The following is a 26,903-nucleotide window of genomic DNA, read 5'->3' as shown; positions in this document are numbered from 1 at the left end:
AGGACTATAGCACAAGGCTTTGTGTATATATATAATATTATTTTCCTTTTAACATTCATCCATCGCAAATACTGGGCTAACTAAAATGAAAATAAATAAAAAGGAACAGGAAAAAAAAGTATAAAAAAGCTTGCTGCTCTTATATCTAGTGTGTCAATCACTGTGCAAATCCTGAGAAAGGGAGGAAGAACAAAGTAGGGAGATTTGACATGTAAACCAAGAATTTTAGAATAAATAATTGTAATAATAATAGAAAAGTCACACTAGTCTGGCAGTCTTACAGGAACAAAAAAAATCTCATAATGTTCAGGAGCTGTACAGTGCTGACACAAAGCTAAGAGCAGGAAAAATAAGGAATAGGCAGTTGTTTTTAATAATTACCACGCTCATGAGTGATGACTGAGGAAGGGAGAACAGGACAATTAGTTCAAAGAAAAAGAAACAGGGAAAAAAGAAAAAAAAAGGTGAGAAATTTTTTTTAGCAAATGCAAAGTACAGTTAGTATTGGTTTTGGCAAAATTAGTTCTGTACTAAAAGAGAAACATCAAATAAATAGAAAAGGAAAAAAAAAGTCCTTCAAATGAGGAAGCACGAAATACTCTTAATATTGGTAGAGTCAGTTATGCAGCATTTAAGGGTTTATTTATATTTTCATGCAAAATAGTCACCACTAGAAACAGAGCAGTGGTCAAAAGAAAAATGAGCTTGACAGTCCATTTCAAAATCCAACATTATGAATAAGTTTAATCATATAATAATAGAAATATTGTCCAAAAGAATAAAACATTGTGCAGAGTAATCCTCAGTAAAACATGAGAGTAATGGCCAAAATTTATGTGCCAGATAGCTGCACCAGTGCTCAATTCACAGTCTTGTAGCCAAATTTTATCCACACGGTTTCATTTTTTTGTTTACTCATATAGGTCTGACAGGACTTAATCTATAATTTAAACTGTGGGAGCACTTTCAGAGAAGCAGCATTTTTGACTAGTCTTGAAGTCATTCAGTCAAATTTAATAGTTCATGAAAAATCATTATTTGTGACAAGCAGCTAAATATTAAAGAAATAGGCCGCATAAAAGATCTACTGGCACAACAGACAATGACATATACAGTGTTGCTGGTATGAATTATGATCTTTCAAGTGCAAAAAGGATTATACAGTCAAGCTTTTTTACTTTGTTTTTAAGATAAAAACATGTTAAAAGATTAGGTCACTGTAGGATTTCGCTATAAAAATTCACTGTAAAAAATTCTGAGGATAAGGGAAGAAAATGTGCTCTGGTAGCTCTCGTAAGTATAAGAATGAACTTAATATTTCCAGACAACCACAGTAAGGGAGTAGTAGAACTTACTGTCAGACAGAAGAAAGGAATTGACACTGAACTGACAACAACAAGGGCAGAAAGCTAAATCGGTTCAAAGTCAAAAGTAAAGTGAAAATTTTGCAATATTTCCCCAAAGACAAACAGAAAAGAAACAGCTTTTCCAGTAGGCTTTTCTCCAAACAGCAAATACAGTTCTACCGACCGCTTATATTTAACTTATAGCTTAACTAAATTGTGTGGTTTTCAGTTTAAAAAATCAGGTGGGAACGTATAATTTCATTTTAGACTTAAACTGGTTAGGGACTCCTAAAATGTTTTACATGCATAAACACTGCTGTTTGTAATCAGCATTATGTTTTCAATTTTACATGTAATGTCTTCATCACTTCTTCAGAATGATGGGTAAGAGTCCTCTGAGACCATTCTGAAATCCAACACATGCTAGTGATTTACTGTGGAAAAGAATGAGCTTAGGTATGCCAATTAAATAAATATAAATCACTTTTAAGAATCCTGTTTCAACTTCAGCCTCTCTCTCTATATATTTACAGAGTTCACAGAATTATAGAACATCCTGAATTGCAAGAGACTCACAAGGATCATTGAGTCCAACTCCTGGCCCTGCACAGGACAGCCCCATGAGTGACACCATGTGCCTGAGAGCGTTGTCCAAACATTTCTTGAACTCTGACAGGCTTGGTGCTGTGACCACTTCCCTGGGGAGCCTGTTCCAGTGCTCAAGCACCCTCTGGGTGAAGAATCTCTTCTTAAAATTTAACCTACACCTCCTCTTGGATCTTTCAGTTTGCTTCTGCAAAATGTTAAGATAAAAGTTCACAGAAAATTTCTGTTGAATCAATAGTACCTGATCCCTCTTCAGTCACCATGCCAAGGCCTTCAGCTTTGTTCTGACGTTCAAATGCATTCAGGTCAAGAACACTGCAGTGAGAAAAACGACATTTGTCCTATGATTAATTAAATGTATGCAATATTTAATTTTCTGAAAGTTAAAAAGGATTTGTGATTTAAATTTCTAATCATACTTGCATCAGGAAGATACATCTCAGTGGCTTAATATTGTATCTGCTAAAAGATTACAAAAGTCAGCTCTACAGACTTGACTTGCTTTTGCCCTGACACTGACAACAGAATTCAGCATTTTATGACTGACCAAAAAAAGTGAATGCATGCGTTTCTAGCGTTTCTAATATGCATACTCATTTTTAGGTGTTACAAAGAAGCCATATTATTGACTACTTTTGCATGATAGCCCAGTTCATCCCAGGCAGTAAAGTCCATTAAGAAATTGTCATTATTAGCTCCACTTCACGTTTCCCTCCCACCACATTCTGAAAAACTGAAGCTGTCAAAAGGGAATATGTATTCAACTAACTAGATTTAAGGAACATATACCTTGCATATTTCCATTTGTGAACCTGTGAAGTTCCGCCTGCCAGGGCTTTGCATGTCAGCTAACCATGGGTAACTTTAGTTCATAAGCAAGAACACTTATGAAAGTCAGATGAACCTAGAACTACAACAGCAGCTCTGCTGGCAAGAAACCTCACTGATTTCAAGACGAAACTTGGCCAGAGAAGAAAAAAAGTATATAACATGGTACCCTTGACATAACAAGAAGACTAAACATTTGATCCAGGAAGTCCTTTATAGTCCTGTGTTTTATACTCATTAATACATTATTTATTGATATGGTTTATTCTTAGGAATTACATATAAAACATCTAAAAATATATATTTATATATGAAATCAATATAAACTGTCAATAAGCATGAATGGACAAAAAGTCACAGTACCTCCACAATTTATTAAAAAAAAAATACACATTCTTTTTTCTGCCTCCTAAAAAATCTTAAGAATATTTCTAACAAAGCCGGGTTTTCCCAAAATCTTTATGATTACTTAACATTGGTCATTAACCTGGTCTCTGTAGGATTACAGAATACCTCCAGAGTTATGGATTTGCCTCTGAGGAATGCTCCTAACTCCAGAGTTGTTTTCTGGCACATCTCAGGTAGACACGAATTACATAAACATTTGTGACAAGAGCTCCTTTACAGCGGTAGATCCAAATCACAAAGGTTTTCACACCACAAGCACCACCCTACCCTTTATCCCAAATCTAGCACATTGCAAGCCCCAAGTGCTGTTTGCAAGAACTATGTAGAGTATCTTTCCAAAATTACAAATCCCATGGAATACAATACAAATCCAAAAAAATAAATTTTTAAAGTAGATACTTTCTTACCTACAGGATTGCATAAGACCAGCAAGGCTCTGAAAGAATCCTACATCCTTTTTATCTTTGAGGTAGTCAAGCATTTTCTGCAGCAAACACAAAGAATTTATGCAGAGAACTATTATTCGTATGTATTAATTTAGATAACCTAATACTATAGAGATTCTATATTATTAGTGATGCTGGTGTTTGGAAATGTCTCTAATATTTACAAATTGGTTAAGTGTCCTGCAGAGAAAAATCCAGGTATCAAACCCAAAAATAATATTTAATGCTCAACTTTACAGAAAAAGTCATCTATTTCTGTATAGATATTCCTTCCTAAAGCATTAAAAATAAAAATAGTAACTAAAGTCAACACAGCCAGCAGAATTCAGTGTTTAATATAAATGCTAGCTTGCCACTACCAGGTCAAAAATTTGTATTGACATTATTGTTTCAACACCAGACTGGGCTTTTTATAGCCTCAGTTTGTTTTAAATTATTTTAGATGTAATAGCAATTTGAGCATTTTTTAAATTTGTTTTAGTTTTATTGCAATGCATAATACCTATCTGAAAACAGATTGTAATAACAAGAATTTATTCAGTGGAGTGAACTTTTATTCTAGAATGCAATGTGTTGTTGAGTGATGATAGCAGATGAGACCAGAAGTCTCAGTTGTGAGCAAAAATCACAAACTTGAAGATCAATCTTAGTAGGAAAGCTACAAGAATTCATGTTACAAATGAGGTAAAACTGTTTTTGCAAATAGCAAAAATAATAGAAAAAGTGGATAATAAGTAACCTCCAAAATGAAGTGCACATAAGCATACAGTATTAACAAAACATATCAGCACAATCCCAAGTAGACACAAGATCACAGAAAAAGAATACCCCCATCAACAGCAGTACACTAATCAAAGCAAAGAACTCCAGAGGATGATGGTGATGACTTTTCAAAACCACTTCTGTACCTCTCCCCCCACCCATATCATGCTTCCCAAGGAAGACTGAAGAGTTGATTCTAGGACCTAAGGGAAAATTGGAAAGGTGAGCATAACAGTAGAGAAAACAGGTAGAAATGAGGCAACTCAAAAAAACAGGAATTCAAACTGTACTACTGATGCTTTCATGTTATATATCTAAGTATGCCATTTAGATTAGTAGCATTAGTATTAATGTAACCATACTAATAATTGTTTCCTGCATTCTGATCAGTTAAGACTTTATCAAATAATTAAACAAAATTGATTGTAGGATTTCAAATTAAATTGCTATGTACAAATGTCATGATTTTCCTAATTTAATATCATGACATCTCAAAGAACAGGCATTGGTTCAAGCAGATATTTTCAGTACAATCTGTAGCCTTTCTGGTCAATTCCTCCTAATGATAGCCCCAGAAAAGAACATTATTTGCATTCAGCTGCTTCAGTGTCTGCTTAATTTGGGACTTCAGCTGTTTCCAGTTGTTTGTATACTTCAAACTGTCCTACAGTAATTTAGGAATGGTAGCTATGAAGCCTTCTTGACTCAGAAATCTTCAACTAGTATAGAACACTGAATGTACCCTGTATCAGTCTCTTCAACAGGATACTCTTAACGTATCAGACTTGTCCACTGATCACCAAATTATCGTATAGATTAGTGAATCAAGCTTGAGTACTCTGCTTTTATCAGCAAGACTCTCCATTGCATAAGCTAAGGACTTGTGAAATTGTATATCATTCTTTTTGGTGAAGGTTGGGGTCAGCAATTTTGCTCTGCTGACTATAGGACAATGGCAATCTACTCTCTTCCCTCTCAAAGAATTCCTCTAGAAGTAGATGACATAAAACTTCCTCCTTCCACCTCAAGTGCAAAACAAATTTCTTTTAGCCTTGTATACAAATAAGAAATAGATACCTACCAAACCAGATACTTTGGTATACTATTTTTTTCTGGGAACAAGAGTGAGAGGATAAACAGCATGTGACAAATAGCCACACTATATAATGCGCTACTACAATAATAATGACCATGGTATAAAGATCTATACTGACTAGAGTGGGTGAAAAGAAACGAATACCTTACCTGTTGAACAGTAGAATTTCCTCCATTTAAGATGGCAATTCCTAGCTTTAGGGTAGCTGCAACCATTGGCCCCATCTCACCTTAAAAATTATTTTAAAATACACTTTTAGATCATATAAAAAATAAGAATGTTCTATTAATTTAACCATTCAATGACTTGTAAAGCAGACTCTTCATAATTTCTAGTGTGACTTAATATCTTCCTGAGTGCCTACAGACATAGTGTAATGTATACACAGCACACAAAAGAGGTAAGATATAAAGCAGGAAGAACTGAACTCAGTGAAAATAAATCATGTTTCAACTGCTAGAGCATCCAACAGTTGATTTAAGGCTGGGTGCACAATTTTAAGCTAGCTATCAAGTTGAACAATGTGTCTCCTCTGCATGCCAGTCTAGATTTTTTTTCCAGTTTCTTCAGAAAATTACATGATCCAAGCATTTAGTCACAGTAAACAAAATTTGTAAACAGGAATTTTTAAAACATCACTACTGTGGAAACAAATCACAGAAGTAAAAATGAAAGTATCACACCTTAGAGTAAGATGGTTTCTAAGGGACAAAAGCATCGTTTACACTTCTGAAATTTTTTATCAAAGTACACCAATAAAGCAGATATTTGGGGAATAATAAAAGGACTGAAGTCTACATCTACTCTAAAATTGTACACATTCCAGAATTTGAGGGCATTTTTGTCATGTCATACTGCTAAAGTGATGTTTTTCACACCTCCTCTCAACTAGCACTAGAAAAAATAATAATAGCTACCAAAGAAACAATAGACTCTTGAGAACTAGTCATAATACTTTTCTGGATTAGCTGTCAGCAATTTTTGAAACTCATTTTGAAAGCAAACCTCAGGGCCTAACATCTGCAGGTTTTGGCCAATAAAAACCACAATCATTTCAAAGTTCATTAGAAATAAGGTTTAAAATTTAATCTACGTACCAAAACCTACCTTTACTAGCACTGATGGTTTGCAGAACCATCTCAGCAGCACCCCGATCATGCAGTCTGGCTTGTTGATACAAAAGTTTTTGCTTTTCCATTTCTTTTTCCTGAATAAAAATTCCAGTCATTTAAGGTGAGAATTCAGTTACTATCAGTCCTCCAAAAGTTTTTGGTTTTCTCTTAGTATATGGGCTCTATGGCAACATCATGGACCATTTTAATACATACAATGCTACTGAACAAATATTTAACAGGATCAAGAAATAATGTCCACTTGGTATTTTTCTTTAATATGCTTTTAGCAGTTTATCTGGAAAGAGTCATCTCAATTGTTCAAAGCCCATGTTCATTATATATATATATATACTGCATGTATCAAACTTGCACTTTTGTGCCGTGTTTTTGTGCAACAGTTCATACTCTTAATTATCTTCTATAGCGTGACCATAACTTCATACTGCTCAGTATGTGGCTCTTGAGTTGCAAGTTGTTGCTGAATACCAGAGTAACAGAAGCATCTCAGAATTTTTTTCAAAACATATAATTATATTACAATATAGATTGCCCACCCTGCTAACAAAATATTTGATAGAATACACTGTGCTTTTATATTTTGCAGTCTCTAGCGGCAACAAACAATACTGCATGGCGTTGCTTGAGCAATGGTGAAGTTTGTTTTTTGTCATTTAAACTACTACCGAAAACATAAAGAAGAGCATAAAGAGCAAACATAAAGGCACAGTTAATTCCAGATGAGTTTGAACTTTCATCAAGTTAATTGAAGTTTGCTGGAGAATTGAGGATGACTAAGCAGTATAAGTTGCAAAATGGAAGTTGCATAGAGCCCTATGACAGTGAGTCCATCAGATGGCGTGGTAAAAAGCTTACTCAAAAGGAACATGACACAATCAGTTAGTATCATGTCCAAAAACACAACGCCCAAAACATGTATGACCTAAAAGCAGGAACAGCTGCAGCAGAAGTAGCCAGAATGACAGCTTTGCTGCCATAAACTTTCCATCCAAGTTACGGAAAAAATACATTGGAAGATGGAAGAGGTTTAAAAAATGAAGGCTTGCTAAATAGAGGATATGAATAATAAATTAAAAAAGAAGAGGTATAAAAGAGAAATATGTTCAAATGAATGAAAAAGAAACCTTTAACTCAAAAGCAAACCAACACAGACATTAATGCTGTTACCAGAGAGTTCTCGCCGAGGCTGGCAAATTTGTTTCTTAAATCTTTGATAATATCGTGCTGCGGAAACAAAATTCATCAGGTTTTGTTTTTCTTTTCACACTATCAGCTCTCCTGTGGTTAAATTGCGGTTTAAATTGCTTTAAATAATGTGACAGATCTAGATGGAGGCACAAAAAGGAAAAAAAAATGGCAGCGTTGCTTCATATTTAGCCATGCTAAGGTTTGAAAGTTTTGCCTTCATGTTTAAACCTCTTCCTGGGAGTTCAACAAAAGCAAAACAGAAACATACACACACACACACACACACATACACACACCACACACACAAACCACCATCATGACAAAATCATGACATCACAGGTTCCAAATAGCTACAATAAAATATTTTCATTTGCTTCAGATGTCACTGAAAACTGATCAGTGTTTCTTTTCTCAAAAACTCTTTCCTATTTCTAGTTACTTTTAGACTCAACAATTTTTCATCTTTCTTTCACTACAAAATTTATTATTCACAAGCCTAATGTCAGCTATACTACTTTCATTATCTGATATTTTCTGATGAATTTATAAGTATGCTTACAGTGAGGATGCATCTGAGTAATCTGCAGACTAACTTCTTGCAATGGCACAATAGAAGAACAGTCAAAAGAGGCATTGCCAAACAGCTTAAAATGAGAGGACTGACATTTCCAATGGAAATCAAGATGTCTGGGTAATTAGTAACAAAACAGAGCAAAAAAAGAAAACCAAAACGAACCAACCAAACCAATACACCAACAAAGAAACACCAAAAGCATTTCTTCTAAAACCAATCTTTGATGAAAACACCCAAAGATCATGGTTCCTTCTTCAGGTTGACAATGCTTTTTTACTGCTGCTTTCTCCATGAAAAGTTAATACATATATATAAAACATATGTGTGATAGCAGCACTTATAAGAAGTGGGCCACCCACTGCCTACAAGTATACTAAATAATTAAGGTATGCCCATTTCTCTAAGATGTGCATACGCTGTTATCTGTGCTACCAGTTTCAGCTTTTTGCACTTTATCCACTTGCTTGCCTGTTGATGCCAAAAAAACTACCAAAATAATTAGGCAATGGTTTGAGTTTTCTGTCATTTACAAAACCATCACAACAATAACAAAGTACTTCCTAAATGAAACATTTAAAATAATTCACCAGAATTAAAAAAAAAAAAAAAGCAAAAACAAAAACAAAAAAATCCTCATTGAAGACCAAATCTATCTTATTAGGGATGTTTTCCATTCACATGTGAAAAAGTTGACTACTTAGAAATGTATACACATGTATTCTCATATCATAGACTTTTTCCAGCAACCTACCAAATCAAGGAAACTTTTGAAACATATTCTTTAAAAGCAGAGACCCAAACATTCCCTACTTTAATCTATTTTTTTTGGGGGGGGTTAAGTCATTATAAGCAATCATATGCCAAAATACATTGGGGAAAAAAACCACAATTTTTTGTTTGGATGTGTAGGCAATAAACTTGCTAAAACTAAAGAGAAGCTTTAACTGACAAGCATGTCACTGAAATTCTTCATTTTTGTAACCCATACAGACAATGATACTTGGACTCTCTATTGGAGCTAAGACATATGGAGAGGTTTGTTTGCCATCACCACTAAGCTCCAAGCCACAGACTACCTCTGGCATAAGATTCCACTTTTACAAAGCATTCTCTCTCTTTTTTTTTTTTTTAATATGAAATCATGAAATTAAGTTAAAGAGAATGAACAAAAAGATGGAAAGAGAAGAAATTACTTTCAACTCAACTGTTAGAATATAAATCCTTCTCCTTTGAATTGTCTTCATATTTTATAATTTTCAAGACTTCTGTTTAGTCCAGAGAACAAATCCTACTAGACGAGCCTTACACTGGCAAAACTTGTGTTCATTTTGGTGTCAGACATGCATGAGTAAAACCTATGCAATTAAAACACCAGGTACTCATGCAAAATCTTTATGTATATATTTTTATATACATCTTTATTTAGAATTTAACCCTTTAAGTTCAGTATATGCTGGTTTATGCTCCACAAATGAAATTGATTTTTCCCTAAATTACTCCTTTTGGACTTCATCATTGAAGCATCACTGATCATTACAGGGGATTTGGACTAGACGACCTTTAAAGGTCCTTTCCAACGCAAACTATTCTATGATTCTATGCGTAAATAATTCATCCTGTAGTTTTAGAGTGAAAACCATGTACTAGGTTGCACACATTCCATTACGGATAGGAAAAACTAATAAAAAACACATTTTTACGTACTAATGGAAATGTTTAATTCCTAAGAATTGATAAATTGATTATGGAGTCTGACCTTAATTCCTGTAATCCTTTAGCAACACTAGTTGCTTATTGTGTATGGTGTATGGTTACATGGTGTATGGTTACTCTGTTTATTCAGGATTTGCGACAGTAAGAGACAACAGTAACATGTTCAACAGGCTAGAGCTTTAAGAGGTTGCATTATTTGTATGTAAAATTGAAAATCTTTCTGTGCCTCAGATAAGTGATAGCATAATGCATCATTTTGACAGAAAAAGTAGTGAATACAGAAGTCTATCAACAAAGTTGCTACTAATAACAGGAATAAAAAAAACTAGCATAAGGAAGCTCTATTTCCCCCATTTCTTTTCTTCCTCCGAAGAGTTAATTTAAATCAATGTAATACAATTGAGTTTAAAAATATGAAATAGATTTTGACTCTTTTGTCTGAGTTCCCATCCCGCACATATTTAGAGCATATTAATACATAGCAACCAGCAGAGTCAGCAACTCAGATGCAGAAAACTATTTGTATTCAGTAGTAAAATGGTTCAATTTGAAAGAATTTCCTACCAGACGGAATCAAAAGGGACTGTGACACTAATTCTATAGGGAGACAATTGAGCATTTGTTCAATATGACAGAAAGTTAACTTAGAGACAAAGGGCAAGGGGCAAGTATAATTGTTATAACTCAAAGCAAACAGTAGCAGGTAAACAAGACAGGAACATAGTAGGACACAGACAACTTTATTGTGGATTTATATTGTCACCTCCCTGTTGCCCACACAGTGATCCCAGTATAGATTAATTGTACAAAAATGAGACTACATTGCACCAGATATGGGTATGAAAATTGTCAATAAAATACACTTGGCATTCTAAAGTTGCTCAAAAGTCTCTGTTGCTCTGTGAAAAGATTTAAGACTCTAAACATCACACATTTTTAAAGCCTAGAGGAGCAACAGAGTTTTATTCCCATACAAATTGAACAGTCAGTCTTTTCGGATGCACACATAGCATGGATTAAAAGAACTGCCTTCAACATTGGATTTTGAGGCAGATTGGCAGACACAAAGAAACACACAAATGCACACACACGCACACACACAGAGTTGGTATATCTGGTTTCATATCTGTACAAGTATTTCCTGCCACGTATGAAAGAAGCAAGAATTGTTTCTTGTTGTGCTTTCTTTTTCCCTTTTAAAACACTCCTCAGTCAGTAAGACAGAAAATTTTCTATGGAGCATATAACATTTAGTGTATGTAACCAGGTAAGCAGAGTGATAGATACTTAGTATGTGAATAGTTGCATTATTTGAATTTAAAAAAAAGAAATTATACTATTAGATTGCTTATATATTTCCTTTAGAGTTTTGTAATATGCACTTTGTGTTTGTGGCTTTATAATACTTTTTAAATAACTTTTTGTGAATCTTTGTGAGTACACTCATCTTCCAGGATAATGCCTTTCTTGTATGAAGGTGGAACAGATCTGTGCAAATTTTTGAAGGAGTATGTGGTAAAGCTGATCCTGAAATACATCTCTTCCCATAGCTGTATCATCTTTTGTGATCTGAATGTTAACAGAAGGCTAGCAAACAAAACACCAAAATCATCTTGCTCTTTCCATGGAGAAGTTTACAATTGTTTCCCTACATTGCCACAGGCAATGAAATTTGACGTTACTGACTGGAGTCTGACCATTAGCTAAATCCCTGCATTCCAAATCTCAAGCAAGTCATCTCTACTTAGTCTAGATGCCACTAGCCACAGTACAAATAACTGTATTTAAGCATCTCAGAAACAAAAACTAGTGACCTCACACACCACACCTTCTCTCAGAATATCGACCTTGCAGCACTATCAGCAAGCAGCCTGAGTCAACAATGGGAACTAAGACTTCTACCTGCATAAAGTAGGCAAGTAGGCTGCTGAATAAGCCAAGAACACCTTATAGAGACAAATGGTGAGACTTTCACGATGGGACACAACAGACTGTATAAGAAATTGAGCCAATAAAATAATTCACACTGTGAACTTTCAGAGCTCTTGCCTCTATGTTCTTAGAGAAAACTAGGAATCACTTCAGGTAAGGAGTAGCTAAGGAGTTTCTATCAAATACTGTCATGATGAAGGCTAAGGACTTAGTCAATTCCAAAGGATCTGAATCAGAGATGAACTGTGATTGATGCTCTCTCTGTGATAAACATTGGAAACAGAATTCTACCACTGTATCAGAAGTGTTTGTCTGCTATAAGATACAGAAAAAAAGTTCAACTACTTTCCCTTAAGAGCCAAATAAATTGTTTTAATCAGTCAGATTAAATTATAACCAGAAAGAAGAAAACCGATGCACAAAAGGTAACAAAACAACATGAATAAGCCAAATAAAAGTCTGTTTTCCCGAAAACGGTAACACTATTTTATATGACATATTCTGCATAAATAATTCTTGGAGTCTTTAGAGAGTTTGTGCACAAGAAGAGTTTGGTAGAGATGTCATGCTGGAACTGAAATGTTAAAAACATTTTCAAGACCCTTTAGTTGAACTTATCCAAGATGTTGGGCCTGAAAAATCACAAAATTAGACCCAGACAAATACACACATATTTTTTTTGTTTTACCTTGCTGCGTTGTGATCCTGTCACCTTAAGGAAGGGCAAGGACAAGAAGCGAAATAGTAATAAGAAAAAGAAGTCCAAAATTTTTTTCTGCAGGTGACTGACCAAATACATACACAAAATTGCCTTTTGAACATATAAATACATTATTTAAACATAAGTTTCACAGCTATAGAAAAAATAATGAGAAACAAATGAATAAGATATCTCAAAACAAAAAAGTTGAATGCTGAACAAAGAACCCATTAAAATTTAGATAAGAAGCACTAATAAATTCCTTACTGATAATTTTTTTTCAGTTATTTCAAAGACTTTCTATTTATTGATTTTCACATTTATAAGCACAAGACTTTTGACACCTAACAAGCATATATGGGCTAAGTGAAAGAAGCTTGTAGAAATAAATATTCTTTGTTTAGTCAATTATATGGCACACATTGCATTTTCAGGGGAAAAAAAAAGAACACTGAAATTTGGATTCATACTTAGATATTTGCCAAGAAACAAAAATTTATATATTGGGTATATTAGTTGTAACTCAACTGAACTTCTGAGTGACTGAAAAGAATTTAGTATTGCTATTCTTTCTGATTTCTGTATACAGTCAAATAGGGAATATGTAGTTAAATACTTCAGTGCTATCTCATGCAGCATCATGTAGAAAACATACAGAACATTTGACACAAAACAACATGAGTAAAAGGAAACATAACCCAAACCACTCCTCGAAAATCAAAACAGCATAGATAGTTTTATATGAAATCAATCAGTACATTTAGAAATATTTTAAGAAATAAGAAAAGTACATATTTCATGTTTCTGTGGCTTAGTAAAGATATGAAATATAAGTATTAACTGCTTTGAAAGATATGAGACAACTTTTAATGTCAGAATTGTAGTATTATGAAATACGTTAAAATAATTCCCTCAGTGTCCCTCAGAAGAGACAAATTTTAACAGACTCCATTTTATTAATGGAAAAAGAGAGACAGATCCCAGAGTAAACACATGACAAGGACTCATCTCTTACTCTTGTAGTCAACTCTTGTGCATATCCTTATACAGTGATGATCACTAAAACTCAACATTGAACAACAATAAATACAGATTTCCTATTCTCAACATAAGCAAAAGCTTAGCAGTACTGATGAATAAAAGCTCATATTTTATTAAGAAGCACTGATATATATGTGAACATAAAACTACTGTATGAATTATTGGTATTGAATGAAAATGACTACTGTAAAAAGCGTTATTCTTTCAGTATTTTAACAATCCAAACTAAAGGTAGGGCGCAATAATTTAAAAGATACAGTCTGTTATTATCAGACTTCTATTATAAGTTACTACCCATAATAGTTATCTTCAACAACTAAAAAGTTAAAGTCAATGAAATAAGTATGTAAAATCCATTCAACTACTCTCTATATAATCTTATATTATGTGATACTATGTATGTTTTTGTTTTACTAATATTAATCTGGCGACACATCTGTCAATCCAGCTTGTGACATGCAGTTCACTGGCATAATAAGCTGCAGTAAGCCATGAACCAAGAAACATAAATGTCGGCTGGAAGCTATGAAATAATGTCTAACATGACAAGAAAAACAAAACAAGTATAATCTTACTTCAAAACTCTTTACTTCTTCTTCACCATCATCGTCTTCTTCATCATGGCAGCTCTGATATCATGTAGAAAGAAAACATTTACTGATAAGTTGCAAGGGAGGAGGGCATAAGCCTTCCTTCACTTAACAAATATTTTCTCTTGATCTTCTTCATTAGGTTTATTAAAACAGAAAATACGCAAAAGATATCAAACAAGTTACCTTTGCCATAATGTCAGCATAAGCCATATACAGGAAATCTTCTTCCAGTTTACTGGTTAATAGAGAGAGGAAAGGGAAAATAAACAAGATTAGAGTCATTATTGTAGAACTGAAGTGCTAAAATAGTTTTAAATATCTTACAAATATTTCTAAAAGATTTCTATGCTCACAATTAATTACAAAAGTATTTTTGGAAAATGAAGACTTGATTAACTAATATAAATGGAAAAGTATAGCCAGCTAGAAACAAAGTACTCAGAAATTCATAAACATGAATTCATAAAAATTCATAAAAATAAACACCGTTAATTTTTCAATTATACTTAGAATATACTTGTATTTCACATTTAGAATATAACTGTCAATAGGGAACACAGACAGAATACAGAGGTGTAGTACGTCCTGAACACAGCATTCATAACTGTGAAAAAGTCGTGTTAAAATCTCTTTGCGTGCCACAAGTTAAAGAGGTGTGAGCATAACTCGAACTCACCATATGTTCATATGCACATGTTTTGGCCTAGCCTATGCAATCTCACTTGAAAAGGGACATATATAACTTCAAATACAGGAGTAATCTGAAAATCTGCATACACTCTGAAGTCTCTCACACCATCCCTACCATTTTTCAGTCAAGGCTGTTCGACTGAATAGCAGAATAAGTTGATGTAAAGGATCAACTCTTTTAAGGCTTTCATCTTCTTCTGGTGGTTCCTCTCCAGGTTTCTTTAGAGAAAAAAAAAGATTTTAAAAGTATATTCAATTATCTATAGTAAAAAATGTTTTACTGTGCAATTTACTAAATATTAAATATTAACTATAATTTTGATTTGGACAATCAGGAGGAAGCAAGTTCCAAGCAAATACTGAACCCTGACTTTGTTTATGACCATGAAGACTCACAGAGATGATACCATTTGCAAAGCTTTGGATTTCCTCTCCTCATAAAAACTAACCTTCTTCCCTAGATTCTGAAAATAACTTCAATCTTTTACTCTGTTATCCAAAACCAGTGGTAACCAGATACCATCATTTGCTATAATATTGTTTGTTGCTCACTATGTTAACCAGCTTCATCAGCGAAAAATGAGAATCCTCTCTTTCAAGTCTTATGCCAGATATAACGTTCACTGAGGAACTCCGAGAGACTTCAAAGGAGAAGAAATCCAAATCTGAAGCTCACCAATAGTTTTAGAGAGAAGGAGCCATACGTACCAACGACAGTAATGTTGACAGGATGTAGAATTTTAGGAGATGACGAAACAATAATGTTCAAAAAGTATTATATATCATTCAATAAGATATAACGCATAAAGAGGTTAGGTTTTTTTCACGTGGTTATTTTGCTCTCAGGTTTAGATAGCTCTAGGTAGTTTAATTTAAAATAAAAATGTAGTCCTAAAGATTATAATGTCAACCACCAAAGCAGCGTTTTGAAAAGAATCTATACAAATCTGCCCTCTGACTTCTCATCTTTTGCAAAAAGACATTTCAGAAAGTAAGTTTTGCATATCAAGTTAGTAACAAAAGTGCTTCATCCAGACATTTTTTTCTACAAAGAATCTAGTAGCTTAAAGAAAACCAGTTGTATAAATTATGCCCACTATTCTTCCTTGTTTTCACCCAGCAGTATACACTAAAATACAGTTAAAAAAATTCCACGACACAAGTAAGACAGCACAAGTAATGCATTATTATATTGTCAGATTTTATCTGTTAAGCAATAAGAATGGGTTGGTGACGTAAGAGATATAAGTAAAATGGATTTTTTGCCTACTAAGAAAATAAACTTTGCATGACAAACAGATTCCCGTGGGAATGATTATAGATCTCTATGTGCACTACCCTTTCTATTTGCCTATGAAGTCCATCTTTTTCCACTCAGCTGTATCAAACATGAGTGGTTGCAGCTGAGAATTCACTTTAGTTGACATCTATGCACAACCATTTTTTCACATGCTACTCTATGGTGGTCATACAAGGCTCATTTTACATTTTGGAGTATGTGAAAATATTTACAGTATCAATAACAACATCAGAACAATTATGGATGTCTTCCCTTGCACCTTATTTCAATCTCATTTAGAATCCTGACCTTTCTCTTTAATTAACTGGCAGTATTCTATACTTCATAATGTTATTAACCAGAATACCTCTCTAATGCTATAAAAACTGATAAAGCAAAAGGTCAGAAGTTGTGTTAATGTGTTACTAGTTTTCATAGGTCAACTAAAATTAAATGGAAGATCAAATTCACCAATGACTGAGTTAAGTAGAACTAATTATTAAGCACAGCATGGAACCAACACTGGAATCAAATGATTTTATGACATTTCTGGGAAATAAATATTCTTAATTTTCAGTGTTTTGAGACATTTGCCCTATAGTTATTTAATTGTAAAATAAAAATCTTTAACTGAATGCAACATAAGAGGGTAAAAAAACGCTGAAGGCTTAAAGCATTCAATTTTATAAAATCTAATTTTTAAATGGCTATTAAGCATTGTTCTTATAAGTTGTTATGTCCATTAATTTCTAGCAATAAAACTAATCAACTATTATATCAAATAAACTTAAGTGTTCGTATAAACTATTTATTAAAGTAGAAGCATTTTAACAATTAATAAAAAGTGTTGAATATCCTATGGTGTTAACATCAAACATTTACAATCTAGTTCCCTTAGAGGCTTGATTTGTTGAATTAGAGTTAAGAATTAGCAGAATTAAGCTCCTCAAAAAGAGGACAAGTTTATACTTTCTTCTTTTAACATCATAAAGGGAAGAAGCAGTGCCACTTTTGTGTAACAGACTTAAGGATGGAAGATTCATGGAACAAAACAGCAAGTTTAAAGTCTAGTTCTCTGCTTTCAGGGGATGGAAATGCTCAACTTCCACATCCCAGAAAAAGCTCTTACCACAAGTCTATAAATTGCCTAGATCTGGCAAAGTCAGGAATGAGGTAAAGTCAGCTTCGACTGTATTTCTCCCTTTAAATTATTATTTTTATACCAGAAAAGAATGCTTAAGATTCTCAGTATTGAGAAAGAACTCACTATGGCATACAAGACTGTAGTTTATTAACTACAGAGAGTTGAAGGACAGGAAGTCTTGGTTACAGTTTCTGGGTTCTGGACTGATCCAGTTTTCTACCTAATAGGTAAACAGATAACTTCAGACAATCCTTCAAGCATATATCAGAGAACCCAAGACTCCTCCTTCCTGCCCTTCAAGATGAGTTCTGCCACCACAGCCTGGTCTGTGATTCCATCTTGACAGTCCAACAAATTTTTAACTCCTTGCTATACTAGGGTACAGTTTCTCTAAGAGGAACCTTCATCAGTATCCACATCTTTCATGTAGTCCACTAAGCACTCTGGGTCAGCTCCACAGAGCTGAGCAACAGAACCTCAAACTCTCACTCTCCAGGTGAGTGCTCTAATGCAGTAAGAATGTGATAGAAATTTATTTAAAAGACAGATAGGGGTTTTTTTCTCTTTTCAATGAAAGATGTAATACATCTCTCCTTAAGAGAATGATGGATGCACACTTATCTGTACCTTTGAGGAATTACAAGGGAATGCATGTAGTCTTTTAGTAAGGGATGATATAGAAGCCAGTCTAGTCTGTTTCTGTCTTCTCTGAGACAGTTTTCCACTCAAGCTACCTTCTGGAAAGGAGTTCTTCATAAACTTAACAAATATATAGTTTCATAGAGGAGGTAAGGAGACAATCCTTTACGTGAGTGTAACTAAATGATCATGCTGGGTTATTTCTTTACATGTACATACTTGCACACACACGCACACATAAAAAGAACTATGTTGTTCCATATTCCATATCTGCACACTCATGCTCCCAACTGCTAAAACGTAATTATTTTTGACAATGAACTTGCATTATTTAAAACACTTGCAGTGTGGTGGGATATATGAAATATTTTTAAAATTCTTCACAATCTGGGTAGCTGGTTCTAAGCCTAAGGTTCAAACAGTAAAAGCAAACTATTATTTTTTCCAGTAGAAATTTTCCTCTCTCTATTGCAGAGAGTAGGCTCTTCTCACAATAAAAAGACTGGTCTCAGACTGTGTTCTGTTGGGCCTCTCAGGGGCTGAATCAGTTCCTAGTACTAGTTCTTGCCCAACCTGTGAAAGAACTACTTTTCAGAGAAGCGATTTTAAGAACTGAGGAACAAAACTTAACTGAAAATCACCACAGGGATTTACCAGGCTAAAGACATGGCTCTTCTGTGACGAAGAAGCAGACTGTCTGCTTCTGAGGAACTGATTAATCTAAGACCAGAATTCCTCTAGTTTCATATTCTAACCTTTTGACTTAAATGGCTTTAATGTGGATTATGAAGTCCTTAAATACACAAAGCTGCAAAACAGGAGGGAATAGGCTGTTCCTCTTTTCCACAGGTCAGAAGATAAGAGATAGAGGAATTACAGCAACTGGTAGGTAATTTAGATAAAAGATTTATAAAAGGTGTTTGAAACCCTGAAGCAGACTGCCTGAGGGGATTTTGGAATCTCCATCACTTGTCATTTTTAAAACCTGTCAGAGTGACTTAGTTATAGCTTGTCCCTTTGGGTAGAGATCACTTAGGTGATGTCTTAGGTACCTCACAGACATAAGTATTACTACACAAAATGAATGGTAACACATTCCTACGACCCTCTGCACCCAGACGTACTGCTAAGTCTTCTATCAGTTTGTCTTCAAAATAGTGTTCTTCTGTTTCAATCCAAGATTTATCATAGCCTTGAAGGAAGAGATTGACGGCTCGGTGCCTAGAAAGGGACATTTAAAACAAAAGCTGTGAACTTTTAAAGAGAAGACTTGGTCAATATGAGTTTCATTTAGCTTGAAGTACTGTCCAATCATTAAAACTCTAATTTAAAAACAAAACAAAATTTCTATGCTCATCCATTCCAAAGAATAAGTTTACATTAAAATGTTCTATTTAAAACTTGTCCCATTAATTTGTAAAACTGATACTAAAACATACTCATAATGACTTAGGAATAAATAATACATAGAATTTTAAAGACATTTAAACATAATAAATAAATAAAAAAAATTGCCACATTAGTGGGGTTTATTTTTAATATATTTTCATATTATTTTAATTTAAATATTAAGATAACAGTAATAGATAACTTTGGATTGTGCTCCAATAATTGCATTTTTTAATGTTCAGCATTAGACTTGACTATCTAAAACAATAAACCATTTTTTTTCCAAACTCCATGAAATTAAGTGGATGATGAGGTTAGGTAAAAGAGGGTAAGCCACTGATGGGTCTTTTTGTTGTTTATTTGTTTCTTGAGGACTCAATGCAAAATGGAATGTCTGACAACCAATTCCCCATGAAGAATTTTATTAAGGCTCTAAATCTTTTTAAACAAATCCCAGTCCCATATACTGAGAAGGAAGAAGTCTAATTGAAATATAGAGGAACGCTAGTTATTTGCAGGTGACCTGCTTGTCAAAGTAACAACAGCTACAGATGGATATATCTTTGTTCTATTCTCAACTGTCATGGCAGGTCCATTTTAAGGTATTATGATTCTCATGCCCTAGTGCCTCTTGAGACAGACTTCAAGATTCATCCTACTAACTATGGTAATGACGACAACATGCATAGTTTTGGGGAAAAAAAATAGAATTTTACTATGTTGAAAAGATCAGATACAAGTGTTCTGAAAATTATTTCTAGAAATTGCACTAAATAAAAATAATTTTTTCTGAATGTCCATTCCTTCCAGAATCTCAGGATTCTGAAATTTTCTTGACTAGACATCCCATTCTCTATTGAACAAGAAAGAAGAGGAAAAGGAGCCACAGGAAAAGGTGTGAAATGCCTAGAGTAATTCTTGTCTAATAAATTGCTCTTCCCAAAAGTGCACAATAAATAAACAAACAAACAAGTTTTCAGATAAATAGTGTCCATTTATTTCCTGCATATGGAACATCTAGCATCTAATAATGAAGTTAACTCTGTACTTCCTGAGCTATACAATGACTTAGGAGGAAAATTATCTCCCAAGATTATATTACAGTGACACCAATGTCAGTTTCTGCATTTATCTCCTCTGAAAGGTATCTGCTTTTCAGAAAAGAAAATATACTAAGAGGAATAGCTGGAATAATATCAGAAGGAGAGAATCAGAAATTTAAAATTATATTTTTTGTTATTCTTTTCAGAAGATAGAAGGAAGTAATTAGATCTAATAAAACTAAGTAATATACAACTATATTACCACCCAGTTTATCTACTGGCTTAGATTTTTTTTTCCTTTTGATCTTGCCAAATAGTACAGTATAAACATTAGTGCATTTGTGAAAGAACAATATAGCTCTTACCTTGGCAGGTTATACAGTGGTGCCATTCTAAAGCAGGCAACTACTGCTCTTTTCCTCTGCTTAGACAACAGCTTATGCCACACTGCTTTTTTGGACCGCTGAGGATGCTCAACCTGTTACGTAAAATAAACAGGGAAAAATAAATGATGTGGCCATATCCCTACTGTCTGGACATAGCAATATTAGTAAAAATGTGAGTTAACAAATAAATTAAGTAGAAAGGTAACAGAAGAATAATAGATTAGGAAAATTGTTCTAGACAGAGTTCAAGCAGTCAACCAAGTTGTAGAATCAGAATTTAGAAAATAAAGCAAAAATCTCCCTTTCCTGGTATGATACAGATATTCTCCTTTTTTTACTCCTTTTTATTTCTAACTTTTGGATAGAATACTATCATCAATAAGGTTGTGTCTCAGGAAATCTTCACTTTTAATACAAAGAATATTCACTCATTCTATCTTTTATATGTAACTTTTTGCATATGTACAGGTAAATTGTACACCTTCACATTGCCTCATACAATATTTTTAAGGAATTGTCCTAAATACAATTCATCTTTTATTTCTAATGTTTACCATGATCAGTTACGGTGGAAACAAATTAACTTTAAAAAAGAGAAACAAGCACAAAGACTTAGGACCAAATCTCTTTCATGAATCAGCACAGCTAGAATGTACATGAAAAACTCCAAAACACTGCAGCTACATTTCGTAAACCTACAGCTCTGTCTTAAGATAGATCTTTCTGCATTGTGGCTCTACAGCAGCATGCAATGAAATTGGCTGTGCTCCATCTTTAACTTCTGCTCTTTTAGTTTCTTTTCTTCCACCTTCCATCCTTGTTTCCATCAGAAGAAAATTACTTCTGTGGTGCTGAAGAGTATCTGCATACATCAATATATAGCCTGACTAGATACCCAGGAGCCATGATTACAGGCTATGCTACAGATCACTCCTTTTCCACAGCCTATTTACAGGTTTTGTGATTTATTTCACAAGTCTTCCAAAGAGATTATATCATTTGATTTAATCTACACAGTTTTTGTAGATTTGAGGAGGGGATTACTTTTGTTGGGGGTTGGTTGTTTGTTTGGGAAGGGGAGTTGTTTCTTTTACAGACAACTATGCTAGTGGAATAATAGCTCCTCTGTGTTCCAACATCATCAAAGAAGTCGATGAAAGTTAACATTTGGATCTTGAAAGGCTTAGTGATTCTCCCTCGTAACCAAGTTAGGCATCATATTTAAAATACATAATGATGATTCTGATATTTATGTAAACTTGATATTCACTCCAAATTGGGTTATCGAGTTTAGTGAAATACAGAAAAATCTCAGAGTTAAACAATAAGCATTTAATTAAACAAACAAAATACTACGAAGCATTCAGTGATATAGGCAATTATACTTGTAAGAATAAATAGTGACAATCTTAAATAAGTTCCTTCAAAAAGTTAAAATAGAAACAAAAAATATTTGTTAAGAGAAAGAACAAAAAAGTGCTCACTGTAAACTTATTTACAGTTACAAAACAAAATCAGCACTAATAATTTAGAAGTCAGACAAATCCAAATGTGAAAGTTAGGTAATTAGTAACATCTTCATAAACAGTTATAAACCCTTCTATACTTTCCCAAAAGAAATAGCCTCGGCCTACACAAGCAGATTTCTGAAAATAATAAAAACAAAGAAGTTAGCTGTGCATGGGAAGAAAATACAAAATAAACTGATCATTGCCAGTTGCAATAAGGAAAGCATTCAGAGAATGTATATATGGAAACAGAGGATTTGCATACAGAGAGCAAAGGATTACTCAAGACATCATAAAAATAGATGCAGGGCTCACATATTCATTATTTTTAAAAACACCAAATTACCCATTTCAGTAACAAAAACACCTGAGCATCTGGCTACAGAAGATAAGTAAAGCTGAGGCGCTAAATGTTTAAACAAATAGGCGCAAGAAAGCAGAAAGCATTTACTTGACAAGTCATTGATTAAGTCTACTCAGAAGGACTGATCTTAAATGTTGATCAGATATTACAACGGGAATCCATCCTCTTCTGTACTACTGCTGGATTATATATGCTGTCAGACTGATCCTATGACAGAACACGTAAAAGACAACTATCATACCTTGGGTTTCACTCACTTGAAGAATTTCTCCAAACTACACAAGCTTAATCGATTTATATACATGATAGTAAAGCTAAAATGCCAGAAATCAAGATTGGTATATGCTGTTTGAACTCAAATACAAGCTGAATTATGCAGCTCTGTATATGTAAATCATTCCTTTTGGTTCAGTTAACTTTGATAAAACCAGTGTAAAAGACAAGACCTTTTGCCTACCCCCATTTTTAGCTTTCCTCTATTTTTCCTTCCTCAGAGCAACCCTATATCTTTTCAAATCAGCACCTATTCTCCTGTCTCTCTGTCTCTCTCTCTTTAGTTGGAAAACCATGATTGACTTGTATTTACTTCCATATTTTTTGCTCATTCCACAAGTATTCCGCAACAGATAGAATTTACTGACTCCTCTTCATCCTCTTCTACCAAACTGTGTAAGGCTGTTGAACTTGAAGCAAGTCCATACCAAGGCCAGCAAACTATATTAAGAAGGGTTGTGTGATGCAAGAGACAGAACGCAATATTCACATCAACACACTTGCTGCAGAGCACATTCACATATCTCTCAGGTTCCTACTTGACTGAACCAGTGATATCATCATGATATGGAAACTTCCTGACATCAGATCTGAAAACTTGTTCCAAGCTTCTAAGTGAAATCAACTGATCTAGTCTATAGCGTGCAACCATCAGTTGCATCCTCAAATCCCTCAATCCTCAAACCCATCAACACCCTCCAAGTTAATGTCCTGTTTCTTCAGTACATTTTAAAAAGGAAACCCTGGAAAACACAGAGTAAATCTGAATTCAAAATAAGTAACAATTAAATAAGTTAAATGGCAAGACTAATTTATCAAGTAGTCTTTGACCACTGAGATGTATCAGTATAGGAGACTTTTTATTTCAAATTTTAAAGAACGATGCTAGTGGGAAGAAGGACTCAAAATAAAACACAGAATTATTTAAATGAAACTTACTATAGTTCCGGTCACATGGGAAGTCCATATATTAATGAAAAAAATATTAGATAATATAATAGAGCTCTGTACTAGATTCTGAAACAACTTAAAGATCCTGCCAGAACTTTCCCAGAAAATAACCAATTCCTCCAACCTGCTTCTACTCTTTTTTAAATGCAGCAAGGAATATATGAGTTGGCTTTGTTGGTCAAACAAATTATTGTTGGAGCTGCTGCAAACACACTGTGTGATCAATATGACCGTAATATTTGATCAGAAAACACAAGACTAAGTATGTAAGCAGTAGCCATCAAAATAAAGAAAAAAGAATATAACACTAAATACAGCAGGTGAAAGTATAGATAAAAGGGTAAATATTTTTATTCAGATTAAGAAGCAATGGAATTGGTAAAATGTGTCTAACCTGTTCCAGGTGAAACAGTACATTAGCTATATCAAGGACCCTTTCCACAGTCTTCTCTGGATCTGAGCAATCTTCAGTCCTGTTTGGCAAATCTTTGTAAAGTGCCATCTGCCACCTAATGGCGGGATCCTCAAGCTGCAGGAGAAAGATTTCACATGTCACCAAGTTAAAACGTTCCAAACATAGGTTCAGTTTAATTAGTATAGAAACTGCAGCAAACGTCAACTGAAGCACTTTATATGGCTAACCCACACTTTTACATGGCAAACTCATAAAATATCCACTACACTGCCTGTGAGAACAAAACTAAAGAATCATTTGTGCAATATTTTTAAGAGCTTCCATAAAAGCATAAAATGTTTTGGGTTGGAAGGGACCTTGAAGACCATCTAGTTCCAACCCCTCTGCCATGGGCAAGGACATCTTCCATGAGACCAGATTGCTCAAAGCCCTGTCCAACCTGACCTTGAACACTTCCAGGGATGATGCATCCACAGTTTCTGTGGGCAACCTGTTCCAGAGAACTAAAATGCTAATAATCATACAATTAGCAAATGTTCATGGAACAAAAAATAGCACTGGCACCAGCAATGAATATGTTATTTGAGAAAAGTAATGAATATGAAGTGGACAGGTATAACTTAGTACACTGACTTTCCCATTATTAAACCAATATTATTAAACCAATTGAAACTGTTGCTCTACTAGTTGAGATTACTTCATTTTCAGTCATGGAAATTAGTAGTATTCCTATTATTTATGTCTATTTTTTAATTTTTAATCAATTGCTAGAAAATCCTAATTTTACCAATTACCAGCTAAAAAATAACAAGGTAATTTAGGACAAATTAATTAAAGATGCATTTGCTTCTTAGCCTACAAATTATAAAGAAGTGTAAAAATCAATTTTTAAAAAAAATTTTCTCCTTACATTTTATTTTTTTCTATTTTACTAACCTTTAATTCTCTATTTTACAATTAATGATCTCTTTTTTGGTTTATTTTGTCTCCCCAGACCTGCTAATCAATGGTGATGCAACACAGCTTGCAACCATTTACCGTGCCAGGGACACTGACGACAAATGCAATGCCTAATCCATTTTACTGAGATCTGTGGCCAGTGATCATTCCTGATAATGCAGTTAATGTTTAAGTCACATTGGCATGGACACCTAAAGCAGTTAGGGGCCTAAATACTACGGATTCAAGTAAGACGTGAACTAAACACTTACTTGTCTAAAAAATCTTTGTGGATCCAGATTTCAATTTGTGCCTAAGATGAGACAATAATGCCACTTCACCTCCACAACACATCTTAAGATACACAGTTTACTAAAGTTCCAGGAATTATTATAAACTTACACAGTCGTTCAATAATAGCTTATTACAACCTAGAAAGCCACGATTGGCAGGCATTTCTTCCACCTTTCGGCTTTTCCATTTCTTAACAACTGTCACATCCACAGTCTTTGTGTGAGCATTTGACTGGATCATCATGAATGGATAGTCCACAAAACACTTTTTAATCACAGGTGGAGATGTCTTTTGATCTGAGGACTCCTCACATTCTATCAAGGTACAGCTTTTTTGTATAGGTAGTTTTCTAAGGGTATGAGTAGTTGACATTTCAAGGTGTGAATTAGAATGGCTGGAAGAAGATTTTGGTGACTTGAGCTTCATCCATGTCAAAATGAATGCAAGTTTCGTCATCAATTTCTTGAAATAAAAGGCTCAGTACTGAGTAACAGCATGCAGGCATGCAAGGAAAGGAAAGACAGAAACAGGGTGAAGACAAATGTAGACAAAGGTAGACAAATGCATGAAATAGACGCCACAACATTAATAGCCTAAAGATTCAGAAGGATGATTCTCAAACAACGCATTTTTCCAAAGAAAAATCAAGATTAATTGAATTTCAGCTCTAACATAAATGACAGAACACGGTGTCTGTGAGAAGCAAGTGGTTAACAGAAAACAACACTTGAAGAATGAATATTGTTATGACTGGAACAAAACCAGCCTTTCGAAAAATGGTATTTTTCCTATGCTTTGAAAGCCACTTTACACAACCACCTCTTCACATGTAAGTTATATAACATAAGTTACACACTAATTCATAGCATTAAATAGTAATTTAACTTTATAAGACCATTTGGCCTACATTCCTTTTATGTCTGACTCAATCAGACAACAAGAGTAGTGTATGCATAGAGCAAGAGAGCATAATTTTCCTTAACAAGAAACATCATACTTGACTGTACCTGACACGTACTTGAGTCAGTCACAACAATGACTGAATGCTAATGACATCAGAGAATTATGGAATACATTATATTGTACTTTGTACATAACTACTGAATTTAACTTCATACATTAAAGTAATTAAGATACACGCTTAGGTTTTATGTGAACTTGAGAATGTACCAGTGATAAATGATTAATTTTTTCTGTAGTTGCGTTGACTACTTTTCACACAC

The 26,903-nt window shown here is 34.1% G+C and overlaps 1 protein-coding gene across 2 annotated transcripts in view; it reads right to left on the bottom strand.

The window, feature by feature from the left end:
• RYR2 (ryanodine receptor 2) overlaps positions 1–26,903 on the bottom strand; it is a 389,904-nt gene that overhangs the window by 43,048 nt on the left and 319,953 nt on the right. For both annotated transcript variants that reach the window (XM_051783768.1, XM_051783769.1), the window contains 11 exons: positions 24,427–24,561; positions 20,916–21,028; positions 19,243–19,339; positions 15,172–15,275; positions 14,550–14,601; positions 14,349–14,402; positions 12,721–12,744; positions 6,600–6,699; positions 5,642–5,721; positions 3,596–3,672; positions 2,194–2,267 (listed from right to left, as the gene is read on the bottom strand). In XM_051783768.1, the coding sequence (XP_051639728.1) occupies positions 2,194–2,267; positions 3,596–3,672; positions 5,642–5,721; positions 6,600–6,699; positions 12,721–12,744; positions 14,349–14,402; positions 14,550–14,601; positions 15,172–15,275; positions 19,243–19,339; positions 20,916–21,028; positions 24,427–24,561 (910 nt within the window). The remainder of the gene's footprint in view (positions 1–2,193; positions 2,268–3,595; positions 3,673–5,641; positions 5,722–6,599; positions 6,700–12,720; positions 12,745–14,348; positions 14,403–14,549; positions 14,602–15,171; positions 15,276–19,242; positions 19,340–20,915; positions 21,029–24,426; positions 24,562–26,903) is intronic.

Source organism: Manacus candei, unplaced genomic scaffold (genome assembly GCF_025592945.1).
Source record: "Manacus candei isolate 608988 ecotype Guabito, Panama unplaced genomic scaffold, ASM2559294v1 h1tg000017l, whole genome shotgun sequence".
Taxonomy (NCBI): Eukaryota; Metazoa; Chordata; class Aves; order Passeriformes; family Pipridae; genus Manacus; species Manacus candei.
Note: the sequence above shows the minus strand (reverse complement) of the source record. Positions and strands in the feature narration are given on the sequence as shown.